This window comes from Notothenia coriiceps, unplaced genomic scaffold (assembly GCF_000735185.1).
Source record: "Notothenia coriiceps isolate Sejong01 unplaced genomic scaffold, NC01 NC01_scaffold00037246, whole genome shotgun sequence".
NCBI classification, from domain to species: domain Eukaryota; kingdom Metazoa; phylum Chordata; class Actinopteri; order Perciformes; family Nototheniidae; genus Notothenia; species Notothenia coriiceps.
Genome location: NW_011369947.1, coordinates 7,585,017 through 7,598,600, shown reverse-complemented (window position 1 = coordinate 7,598,600; position 13,584 = coordinate 7,585,017). Strand labels below are relative to the sequence as shown.

Sequence of the window (13,584 nt, the reverse complement as noted above, 5' to 3'; positions counted from 1 at the left end):
AAGGCTCCAAACGGCCCTTTCCACTCGTGTCTCGGAGCTGCATTGAGTCTTGAATAATAGAAACAGTCTTCACACACACACACACACACACACACACACACACACACACACACACACACACACACACACACACACACACACACAGGCGGTATATGTACACATTGATCTTAACCAGCTTAAGGTGGAAGTAATCCTCCAGCTTTTCCCAAAGATTGATTCTCCTCTGTTGATTCTCCCTCTTGTTCGCCCTTTGCTTACGCTTGATATTTTGACTAGGTTAGCAATCATTGACGGGGCTGTTCTTCATACGACGAGCGCAGATTGAATAGTAAAAGAGATGCAATCAGGGTCGCTGTATAGGTTGCTCTATCCACTGCCTTGTTATCAGATGAATGAAATATGAATTACTCTTGTTTCGGCACAGACATTTCAATCCAGGCCAGAAAGTCTTAAAGTCCTCCGAATAACAAGGCAGTGTGTTGTGTACTGTGTGCAGCACTTAGAGGTGCCGACAGCATGCAGGAAAACAATGTCTATAAAAGCGGTAGGTTTACCACACACTTAATCTCTTCTAGAGCAACATGTTTCAGTTGTTTATCTATTTAAAATTTCATGGAACAAGGAAAAGCCTTCAGAGCAAATGGCGTGGTTTGCAATGCCGCTTTGTCAGGTTCACTCATATTTACGTTGAGGCAAATGTGTTTCACTTTATAAAATACCCACTACAGGCTATTATATTCCTACGCTGCAGCAATCACTTCTCTCTGTGTAAGTCTTTACAGTCGAGTTGAAGTGAGCTATAAGTCACAAATAATCCTCGAATAACACATTTTTCACGAGGCCCTGCTTGGTTATTAATTTCAGTCTGAAGTTTTCTGTTTATGTGAACCATTATCAATTAGGGGTATCAATGGTAAAAGCTAGTTTAGTTTGTTTGCTTTATGGGAGAAAAGGAGTTCTCTATCATGTTCAGTTAGAAGGGAGACACTGGGCACATTGAAAATATGCTTTTTTGAGTTTTCCCTTTCCTTTAGTGGGTTGTATAGGTTGTATAGGTATAGGTACCTCCATTGGACTCCTTTGTTTACTTCCCTAACATTATGACATCACTATGTAACATTCACGCTTCTATATAAAGACCTTTTTGACCATTAAAGAAAGTAATCATCAGAAAATACAAATATGAACCTGAAAATAAGCATGATATGTCCTTTTTTACGATTTGGAAAGATAGGGAAATTCATTAATTACATTTGTAATGCCCATAGATGGATAGAGATGTCAGCACTACCTTAAATACCTGGTGTTTATATACAGTAAAGCATCATTGTAGATTTTCTAAATATTACAAAACATCCTGACATTATATTGAATCAGCTTTGTAATAAAATAAGACTGATATTCATATCATCCTAACAAATGAGGTATAGCGAGCAGCTGCATGTTCCAGCTGTGTCCCCTTCACACCGCTACAGTCTGACTCTCACTGGTTTAGACAAATAAACCATTCTGCCGGTATTCCCCAGAAGTTGCTTCTTATAAGTCAAGACCTTGCTTTGATTTGACATTATCAAAGGACTCAAAGTGAAATACGTCTGACAAGGCCTGATATCAAAGAGATTTCAGCTCCACTCCTTTCTGACCAATCTCTTCGAGAGCCATTTCATTGACAGACTGACACGAGCCTGTTTCTCTTTAAAGGCATGCTGCAGGTTCTCCACATATTCCTTGTTTATCAGTCATATTTTGTAATGTTTGTGAGTAAGCATTTTGTTTATTTTATTGATGTTGTTGTTAGCTGAAAATAACATTATCTTTTGTAGGGAAACAAAAATATTATTTTTTTCCAGAAAGATTATTTTGTATCATGCAATTTCCCTTTAGACAAACATCCTTATAAAACATGCAGCCTTTTCATATAACTTACATTTAGATTATTAATATTTACCGTAGGTCTATCTGAAAAGGTTAGAAATCTTTTATGGATAGAAGTATTAAGCAGACTTTAGGTGGGTTTTCTTTTCCATTTTATTTTATGAGAACAGAGTACACAGTATCCCTCATCAACAGTTAGCTTCCTTCAATATTGTACGAGCAAAGGTGCTGGAGATTATGCAGGCATTTATATTTTATGAATGCTGAATAAATTCAACATTTTCCTGCCTCGGATAGAAAAATGTAAGCCGATGTGATTTGAAAAGCCTAATATAGCAGATTGAGTAATAGTTACAAGCCAGCTCAAATTCATTTGCTAAAATATTTTTCATAATTTTTCCTGTCAGCTCCATTATAATTGTTAAAACCTGTCCATGTGCCCACTGTTGACAAGTCATTTCAAATTCCTCTCCCTGAAATGTTATGATATAGGATTTGGCATCACAGACTCGTTTCCCAGACAAAGACTAAATGAGAAGGCCTCGAAGCATTTCAAAACTTGATGGACACAAATTATGCAGCACTCCTAAGTCCTTTTGTGTTTCTTAATTGGAATTATAATGGAGGTTTTCCTTTACCAGCAGAGGCATTTTCTTAAAGTGGGACTTTACAGTTATTCAAAATGGATATTAGAAAGAAAAAAACACTCACCTTAATGCCTCCCTCCAGAGCCCCCTGTGTTTATTAATGGGCAAGGAATACATTAAATGTATTTCCTCTCTCCTTTAAACCACAGGCTTGCGTCAGCTTTGACTTTTACAGTAGAGACTAACAGCTGTTATGAAACAACTCCTCTCCACAGACCTTTTATACCTCGCTAATTTTTTGAAATGCCAGCTTAAAGCCTTGTTGACATAAAGTCAGAAGCTCGCACAGAAAAAAAAGAGAGCTACTTATGTCAACATAAGACTTTTTAAAGATTTCTCTGTGGCATTTGGCTTTACTGAAAAGAACAGCAGAGACAGAGAAACTAATTAAAAACTTTTCTGTTTTGGACTACATTATAACAAAAAATCAATATGTTTTTTTCCAAAAGTTCACTTGTTTGGTGTCATATGAGCATGTCATGTTTGTGTATAAATCATGCCTAGTGTATTACAAGACAATACTGAGAGTCTACAGTTGCTTGAGTTAAATGTCTTCATGCTAACATGCTCCATTAAAATGCTAGCATGCTGATGTTAAGCAGGTATAGTGTTTAACATGTTAACCATCCGTCTATGGTTAGCACGCTTACGGTTACTATTTCGTTTTAAACACGAAGAACAGCTGAGGATGAGGTAACGTCATTAGTACTGCAGATACTATTGCATTTACATTTAGCTGTAATAAGCGGAGTATAGCTTCGGTAGTTTTTTTATAATCATATACACAAAGAAGTAGAAGTAGTAGGGAGGCTGTGGCGCAGTGGATTAGTGCGTTGATTTTGGGATCAGGAGAGCACAGGTTCAAACCCCACTGCAGGCAGCATGTCGTTGTGACCCTGAGACACTTCGCCCCAAATTGCTCCTTTGGGGGTTGTTCACAGTATTGAGTATGTAAGTCCCTTTGGATAAAAGAGTCTAACATGTAATAGTACAACATAAGACTCTTTTTTTTCTAAATTTCTTACAATTTAGCAATTCTTCAACATAACACAAATAATTGTGCAAATGAATCCCCTCCTTTCCTACCATCCCCCAGCAGAAATAAGCTCAAAGAAAATACAAAAATACTGAATAGTTAATAGAAAGTTCAAAATACCAAAACAAAAATATAGCTAGCTGCATACAGCAGCACCAGAATCCATGTCATGGTGCACAGATGGCATATTTGCCGTTGAGCTAAGATGATGTGTGGGTGATTTTCAACGCCATCAAACAAAAGCTGAGTTTGATGGCAAGTAAATATGTTTTGCCGCTGACAATCATCTGGTTTTAGCTCCCTAAAGAAGGCAGGAACATAAGACTCTGCAATAAGAAGAATTATGTTGTGGCTTTCTGTAGGAATTTTGAATAGAGCAGAGGGGAAAGTGGAACAATGGATCGAAAAGTTGCAGAGGCCTTTTTTAAAATTCACTTTTATGAATGATGTGCATGTAAACAATAGTGCATAAGGAACATTGTGGGTGCTCTGTATCTCTCTATGATTAATGTATGTGTTTATGACTCTAAAAGCTTTCTAACAACCCCTCCACATCCTTTATTTCACTTTATTTCTCTCGCCCTAATTTTATGTTGTGTTTTTGTATTGGAAAAATCAATAAAGACAATGTTTAAAAAAATATATCTATTTTTACGATTATGTTCATAAGTTTACTTTTCCTTAGCATGAGTGGAATGGCTTAAGCTGGCCTAGCCTTTTGGATGCCTCGTAAAATAAAACATCAAACAATTTCTTTGCATGCATACATTTCCTTCTCAGTGCAGAGCCACAGAGGCCGCCATCTGAATATTCATCATTTCCTTCCTTCCTTCCTAGATCTCCTACAAGGCAGTGAGCTCCTTTGACCCCGAGCTTGACCTCTCCAACCAGAGTGGGAAAGTAGTGAAGTTGGGCAACGAGACCACCCACATGTTCACAGGCCTCTACCCCGGCTCCACTTACTCCTTCACCCTGCGCGCCAGCACCGCCAAGGGCTACGGCCCCCCCATCATCACCCAGTTCACCACCAAGATCTCAGGTCAGTCGGGTCAAAAGCATGGCCACTCAGTGTGTGGATGAAGTGGAATAAGTAGTGGAGCACTTACTGCCGCTGGAGTTATTTAGGTCCAAATGTGAGGAAGGAATATGGAACTTGATTATAACTGGAACAAAGAAAGAAAGCACTCATTTCACTTGCATTGTCCGGAGGGTTAAAGATTAAAGTAAAGCGAGTGGGTCATTATTGTGAAATCAACCAACATTGCTGAATAAATCAATTATTTTAACACATTATATTGTTTAAAAAAACGTGTTTATGTCCACTGGAGTCTATGATCAGAACTGCGTCCATAGCAACTGTTCAGAAATAACAGACCACATAATTCTGTAATTGACCAATCAGGATGGAGTATTAAACAAAGCCTTGTAATATATTTATTTTTCTTATTTGATTCAGTTATTGCCCTACTTGATTCAATTCTGGTGCTGTTTTGTTGAATATTGATGCTATTCTCTCTGGAAATTTAAATAATTTTAATTCCATTGTCCAATTGTTTAAAGACAAAATGTGCCATAGTTTCCATGGCTTGATTTAGATCATGACGTGAGGCGTGTTGGCAATTTTTCTTAGTTTGCACATTTTTATATTGAGATCTATGTTCACATATTCAAAGCATTTCTTTTGGCAAGATGCTGGAATATGTGACAGCAGCAAATGTTTCACTCCTCTGTTATTGCTCTACTTAATGATTAAATTATGGTGCTGTAAAGGGAAAAGGCAGTAAGTGCTCAGTGTAAAACTGAGAAAATTGGCAGCAATTTTTTTTTATTTCTGTTTACTGCCGAGCTGAATGACTCATTATACAACATGGTGCAGACATAAATTGAACTGTTTTGAACCTTTGCATTGCAGTGTAGTAAAGACCCCATAATGTGTTTTCTCCTTAGCTCCTTCCATGCCGGCGTATGACCAGGAGACCTCTCTGAACCAAACGGACAGCACCGTCACTGTACTGCTCAAACCTGCCCAGAGCAGAGGGGCCCCCGTGAGGTAAGCTTTCACAATCAGAACTCACTCACGCACACACACACACACACACACACACACACACACACACACACACACACACACACACACACACACACACACACACACACACACACACACACTACTACTACTACTACTACTACTACACACACGTACTACTACTACTACTACCTACCTACTACTACTACTACTACTACTACTACTACTACTACGTACTACTACTACTACTACTACTACTACTACTACTACTACTACACACTACTACACACACACACACACACACACACACACACACACACACACACACACACACACACACACACACACACACAGGCACACGCACCACACACGCACCACACACACACGCACCACACACGCACCACACACGCACCACACAACAACAAAACAGCACATTAAAACACCAGGAACCACCATCAGCAACAGCAATTATCAAAGAGCTTGTGTTATCAATACCCCACCGTGCAGGGAAATTGCCAGGATATTCAGTAGCTTACTGTACGCTTCTCATTTTCTCAGATTTATTTGTTTGTGGATTTTGATCCTGTGAAAAAAGAAGCACATCCCTTTGAAGATGAGAACAAAACCCGGTGCAGCCAAGCCTAGCTTCAGGATCTCTTTCCTTTTACAAGTCTTTTATGTAGCGGGCTGCCCACCCCGAGCCACCACAGGCTTTCTGCGAAACGAAGGAATTCTGCCCGCTTGATGCTGCATTTGTTGCTCATTATTAGGGAAGCAGTGCAGCTGTACTGTGTACAGAAAATGCCATGCTGTTGGGCAAATGTCATCACTTTTGGTTTACCCAAGGCCACCGTCGGCTTCTGGGAGCAAAACTGCTTTCTTGATGATCTTTTTGTTAGTCAGTATTAGCTGTTACGCTTATTCTGTCAATGCAGCCTAGAATTCAAGCTTATCCTTCCTGTTTATTAGCATTTTGTTGCCAGGTAACAGCTTGGGTTCAAATGTGTTTTCCTTGTCAGCCATTGATATTAATATTAGGGATGCTCCGATCGATCGGACGCCGAATCTGAACAGCCTTAGATTAAATTATTCAGGTCTATTTTTCTGTACCAAAACCTTACATATAGTTGTATTGCACCTCAAATGTTTCTTTGTATAGCACGTATAAGAACTACAATTTAAAATAAAATGTTCTCGTATATCAAGAAAGTTATTTTATCCGAAAAAAGGCATTATTGAATGAATAAGGAATAACAAATTGAGTACAAATGAACTCTACACATTACAGGAATAGTTTGAAGAAGGAAGATTTTTGGGGAAAAATACAAATTTCCCTTTTTTGAAGACACTCTTTCTGTGTAAATATAAAACTATAGAACAATTAGGTTAAACTAGACCTGGAACTACAGGAAATCAGATACCAGCACAAACAAGACATGTTAATTACGCAGCGTCCACACGGCGCCATACAGTCTATGGTTGAAGCTTACCGGTGGGCGTGTCTGAAAGTCGACCAACAACCAATCACATGAATCTCCCGCCCCGGACACACAAGCAGCGGTTTGATTGGCTAGAGCTTGTACTGTCATATGATTTGATTGGCTGACGCTTCGGTCGAAGCTTCAAAAGTTGAACATTGCTGAACTTTTGAAGCGAGCAACGTGAGCAAAGCGAAGCAACGTGAGCACAATGCAGTTCGGCAAAGTGTGACGTCACCCCATTCAAAGCTTCAACGCACGCCGCCGTGTGGACGGGCCGTTAGCTCGCTTCAGGGGTGCTGGTAGACAGATTCATATTTAACAGATAAGAGTGTGGTATTGATCTTATCTTTTGGCAAACACATTTTCAAAGATGAAAATGAATCCTTTCAACTTAAAGCACACATAAGGATATACCTTTCTACATAGTTCCTAAGTCAAACACGAGAGTTAGCAGTAGTGCACTGTCTATGCCAATATTAAAGGAAAGAAGAAAAGCTCAAAATAGCACAACAGAGGGACCCTAAAAGAGGGGGTTAGCCCCTTCATATGAGGAGTGATAAACGCTGCTCCCTGTAAAACTCAATTTTACACTATCACCTCATCTGAGTCCTTTAAAGATTACAGCCTGGAGATCTTTAGTCAGGCTTGTCAGCTCATGTTTACCGTATGTGCAGCTGCCCAGATGAATGCCCCGGCGCCAAATGGAGAGAGGCCTGAGCAAGAAAGACAGAGTGATCGCTTTTTAATCTCCTCGCAGGTACAATTCAGAAGGCCTTATTCATGCTGCCATTCTTTCAGTGGGCTAATTACAAACCCCTAATTATAATTAACAGAGTGTCGTGAATCGGAGCTTCCATTAATTAGCATGCTGGATTCCTCTTTTGTGTACCGTTGGAAGCCACGCTCACCTCGCCACCAGATGACAGAGATCCGTCTTTGGAGATGTGACCCCAAGTTGAAGATCCACCTCTTAACCCTTAGATGCATAAGTGGGTATCTTTTGACCCGGTGAGGTGGCTTTCTTTGAGTATCTTTGTAATTACATTTTTTTTATCATTTAATATTCCAGCTATTCCTCAAAAAACATGTTTTGGATAACATACCATTCACATTTTAAATTTACATTTTAAGAAATTGTAGTTTTTGTATTACTACCCCAAGCTTCCAAAAGTGGGTCAAAAATGACCTGCATGCATTTCCTATGGAATTTCGTTTCTTTTTTTTCAAAATGTAAAAAAAATGTCTAAAATAGTGAAATATTAAATATAACATATTTCTAGTGTGAACCAAAATATAATACTTCATATTATACAAGTGATTTTTCTTAACAAAAACGGCATAAAAACACATATTATTCTAATACGGGTCCTTTTTGACCCACTTATGGAAGAGTGTAGGCTCCAGTCACTCTAAGGGTTAACTGTTTCAGTGACAGAGCTTGTTTTTATTATATAAAGAGAAAATAATGTGTTTTGATACCTTTTATTTTGAGCATCATATATGTTTTATGAATCCCTCAAGATGATCCATTAAAACAATCTAACCATCATTCATCACATGGAGTTCAGCACATGGCGAAAAGAACAACTCAGAACTAATGTAGGCGCGCTTTGATCACAGCAGAGCCTCCCCACTTCTAAACTTTAGGGGTTTTCAGGTACACATTTATTTTCCACACCTCCTCCCTCTGTCTTAAATCTCGCAGGACATAAAGGTCGGTATGCTGCCTTCATGTGCACGCCTGATGTCTGGAAAAAATATGAATTGCAAAAGAAAAGAGGTGGTGGAGGGCAGCAAACAGGAGAGATTATGATGCAGTCCTAAAACGAGATACCAGCAGGCTTTTGAAGGTTTTTTTCCCACCGCCACCTCGAGTGACACGCGATGCCTTTGAACATTTAAGGTGACTATAAAGTAGCTTTCATTCAGAGGAGTGTGGCAAGTCTGTTGGGATCTGCTGTGTGGCCAAAAATGATAATATGTTTGGCCTCCTGAATTTCCACAGCTCCAAAAATTACAACATATTTAATCTTCTTTTGGATTTGGGGTTTGAAAAAAGCATGATTAAGACGTTTTAGACGCATATAACGAGATGTTTTCCAAATTGTTTCTTGAGCTAGAATACTGGAAAGAGTCCCATTAGTCTAAAAACTCTAAAACATAGATATAATTTAAATTCCACACCATAGTTAGATATAATGTTGTGCTGCCATGTTTCAAAAGGAGCCATCACTTTTCTAGAGTGGTGGGAGGCTCGTTTTGAAATTGAACACTTTATGAAATCAGTTTTTTTTTAAAGCCCATAAGAAGTAGTGATTTGACAAGGGAGAACACTGATCTGCAGCGCCACAGAGCAAAGCAGCATGAGGCTTGATTTGATAACGCAATCTTGCACACTGATTGGGTTTGCGAGGTAATAGAGCTCCAGACATTTGAGTTTCGAGCAGCAGATGTTTTGCTGTAATACAGGAAGGGGAACTCACTGCAAGATCACACGATAGCGGTAGCTCATAAAAAACCCAAGACGTAACAGACGACAAATGTCCGTTTCACTCCATCATCCTGCAGTCATGCTGAAGTCAAATCATATTTCCAGGCAGACGTTGTCACTGCTGAGGGAGGAAGTCAATTCTTCATTTTCCCGTATAATTGCTAATCGGTATAACATTTCCAACTTGGATTTGGCTCTCTAATCTCCGGGGACGACACACGCAGCTGGGAACAATTTTTACCAGAGGGGACACTGTTCCTTTAAGAGGATTAGTGAACTGTCTATCAGTCATGTCGTGTTTAACTAACGTTTGCAATGGCCCCTCGTCAGGGAAATTCGCCTCCTCCATGGCATCAAAATAAATATTCACATGCTTCTGAAGAAATAACTGATTTGAGATGCTTTCCTTATCGTTCAAACCACTAAATCAGCCCTTCTCTCTTATTCTGACATAACCTTTGCCTTGGGCTAGCTTTAACACATATACATAAACAGCAAAATACAGCAGCTTCTGGCGTTGAAAGTATTATATTGAGGAAACCGAGCTCCTCTGTAGTACCATCAGATTATCTGTGCCCAACCATGGCCTGAAATCAGTTAAGTGATTTTCTACAGTCTTAAAATAAGCACTAACTTTCTTTGATCACGGCATGGCAAACGCTAATAGCTGTGCCTTAACGTGACACAACTCGTTGCTTTTTACGACTTTAATGGCAAACGTAATCTATTGCATTTTCTAATTTGTTTGCTTTATAGCTTTATGGACACCAGGGAAATATAAGGAGTAAGAAGGCAGACTCGTGGAAGAAGGATGCTGGGTCAGGAGATGTGTGTTACTTACAACCGCTCTTAAATCAGACATGTAGGCATATAGAGCCAACCGATTAGCATTAGAGAGAGAGACAGTGATTGAAATGCTCCCCATACCCCTTCCCTCATCGACTCAAACAGCCCGCAGTTCTCCCCTATCAGCCCTCATGAAAAATAAATCTGAGTTTCAGGTCACAATCCAGTCGATTCCGAGTCAATCCGCCATAATTGGTTGGCGTCACATGGCGGCAGAGCTGAAATCTATCGGGCAGCGAGGCTGGAGGAGGCCTAATTGGTGTCAGCTCAGGTTGCACCGCTTCTGCAGGAACACAGGTCTTCCCTGCAAACCCTCTGGCAGACACAGCTTATACCATTCTGCTCGTAGACTCTTCATTCCTCTCTCCTCCCTTTGTCTTTCCATCTTCTGCTCGGGGAGAGAGGTTGAGGATTTCAGCAATTTTTGAATTAAATACAATTATGCACCTTTCACAGAGGCGTGTGTGAGCGGTGGGTTTCCTCTCCGGAGGTTTTTCTTTTAATCTGTGAACTAAAGGTTTAGTTGGCTGTTAGCAGTACCTAGCATTGAGCTGAACCTGTTCATCACGTGTCTAGCAACACTGTGGATTAGCCTCAGAGCAGTGCTAACAGATCTTGTATTTCGGCATATTTATGGAAAATATAGCAGAAAAATGTACATTACTGAAATATTTAAAGGGGCCCTATTATGCTTTTTTTGGGTTTCCCTTTCCTGTAGTGTGTTTATATAGGTGTGTGTGAATGCAAATGGTCTGCAGAGTGAATTTCCCCCCCCCCGCCTGAACCGCCAAAATAACATTATGACATCATTATGTAACACTCGCGCTTTCATTGGCTAGCACTCCAACAAATTGTATGTGATAAGCTTAGGGGCGGGACATCTCTAAGCGGGTTGACCAATCACAACCGAGCTGGCCAGCTGGTCAGAGCAGACTGGGAGGCAGTATGAGAAAAGTAAAGACCTTTTTGAACATTAAAGCATGGAGAGACACAGCATAGAAGTATAAAACTGAAATTTAGCAAAATATTAAATGCAAAACCTTTACTTATATTGAAGTATTTATATACACTGAGGTATTGCTACTTATTTCTATAAACGATCTAAGTACTTCTACCACCGGATCATGTGATTGTCTATTTGCTATCAGATCAAATGAAACAACAGCTTCAAAGTATTTTTTTGTTCTTGATATCAAGCTATTGGTGCTCATCTGTTGTTTGTTGTTTTTTCGTTGCTCATTCATCTCACACTAAATCAGGAAAATGACTAAATGACTCTGGTCTGTCAAAATGACTCATAATGTAGATTGTGAACTCAGCATGAGGTGACAAGGTGTCATCTGCTCAAAGGCACATTAACATGACAGCAGTAATCACGAAGAAAAAGGAGATAATTGCATTTTAAGATCGCTAGTCACTTTACATGTTATAAGCAATTGAGGTGAAACTATTATGATTTTCAAACGCAGTGTAAGTGTGCTTACATACAGCAATTTGCTGCTAAAAGGTGCCTTGCGGTGTTATTGTTGCAATCACTTACAAAGTTCAACCAAACATTGTTATTAAATTGCAAATTCATTGTGTGCTAGTCTTTAGTTTCCTGCCGCAGTAAATATTCTGTGAAAGAGAAGCAGTGGTGTAGATTTCCACATTACACTTCTTACCCCTTGGAGCCTCATAGCCTATGGCACTTGGTATTGTGCCCGAGGAAAAGCAGAACCATTCACACTGTGTCTTTCATTAAGTCATGGCACAGCCACATCATCATATCCTTAGAAGCCCCCCAGGAGGGAACCAGCTCTTGTTTTAGTTTCACTATCTGCAGATTGATTTGGAATATAAAATACCAATATGTGCAAGCTATTGGTAAGTGTGCAATGCTACAACAAAGCAAAACCAGAACATTGGGCTATCATTTCAATACGGCGTCACTGAATAAAAAAACATAGAGCCTCTTTCTTAGGACCCTTAAAAGTGTATCTGTTAAACCTGATTGGTACAGCTCTATGATCGACAGCAGATATCACTCGAAAGACTTTCATCATTGCCCACATCAGATGTACAGTGATTTGGCTGAGGCCTCCTCACTGATTTATCTGGCGCTCTGCAGCTACTTAAGGGGCTCCCACGTACCGTCAGCTCCTGCCCTTTGACCTCTGCTCTCAATAGGAGACAGTAATTAAGGGCTGATTTCTCCTGCAGACTCTCTGCAGGATTAAATATTTCATCACATCCCTTCCCGGCACTAAATAGGAGGGCTCTGAGGAATTGGGACACACCCACCCAGAGCAAAGGGGGATTTTTTTCTAATGACACTGCAAGCACCTTATGATAAACTATAGGGTTAAAGAGCACATGCTGTACACACAAGGGGACACTTAATCATCCAGTACCCACCGCGGGGAACAATTGATCATCTCCAGGGCTGTTTGTACTGTGACTACGCAGCTTAAGAGAACAGCCACTACAGTGCACATTTCTTCTTCTCTTTGTTGTTTCTAATAATGTTGGCAGAGGGAAAAGGTACAGGGTCATCGAAGCTCTACATCCTGCCAAACCCGACCCATTGTTACTTTTATATGGCAATGAAAGGAATGATTAGAAAAATATGAATCGCAATGATTGAAAAGGCCGTTTGCAAAATAGACATGTAATTGGAAAACTATTTTTAAGAACAAGTTCATAGCCCTTTTTAAAAACGAATTTATACAGATACAGAAATGGGTCCTTGTGGTCTTACAAACATTTTGAATGCATTTTCTTCCTCATTTGCGGAGCCGCCAGACTAGGGCTGAACGATATATCGTGTCATGGCGATAACCGCGATATGCGCATGCGCGATATTCACATCGCAGGGAAGTTTTTTTCATTTTTTTTTTTTAGGACGTGCGATATTAATTAGGTAAATTAACTCAAACACGTCATGTTACAATTATTTTGCTGCTTGCTAAAAAAGGAAAACTTGCGTGGCTCTCATGTCAGGGGTACTTGAGTGAGTGACATGCAGGCTCTGCATGCACAGCAAGCCACCAATCACAATCATTCTTGATCAGATCACAGCAGGCCCCGCCCCGCTAGTTTGCAGACCATCAAAACACTGGTAAAAAAGGAGCGAGGCACAGGAGGACAATACCGGCGAGAATGAAGATTTACTTCCAAAAAGAAAAGCAACATCTGCCATC

At 39.9% G+C, this 13,584-nt stretch overlaps 1 protein-coding gene across 1 annotated transcript in view; it reads left to right on the top strand.

Moving 5' to 3' along the window:
* Positions 1–13,584, top strand: part of LOC104966351 (receptor-type tyrosine-protein phosphatase mu-like) — a 56,918-nt gene that overhangs the window by 5,623 nt on the left and 37,711 nt on the right. The window contains exons 3-4 of the mRNA XM_010795540.1: positions 4,396–4,597; positions 5,506–5,608. Coding sequence (XP_010793842.1) covers positions 4,396–4,597; positions 5,506–5,608 — 305 coding nt within the window. The remainder of the gene's footprint in view (positions 1–4,395; positions 4,598–5,505; positions 5,609–13,584) is intronic.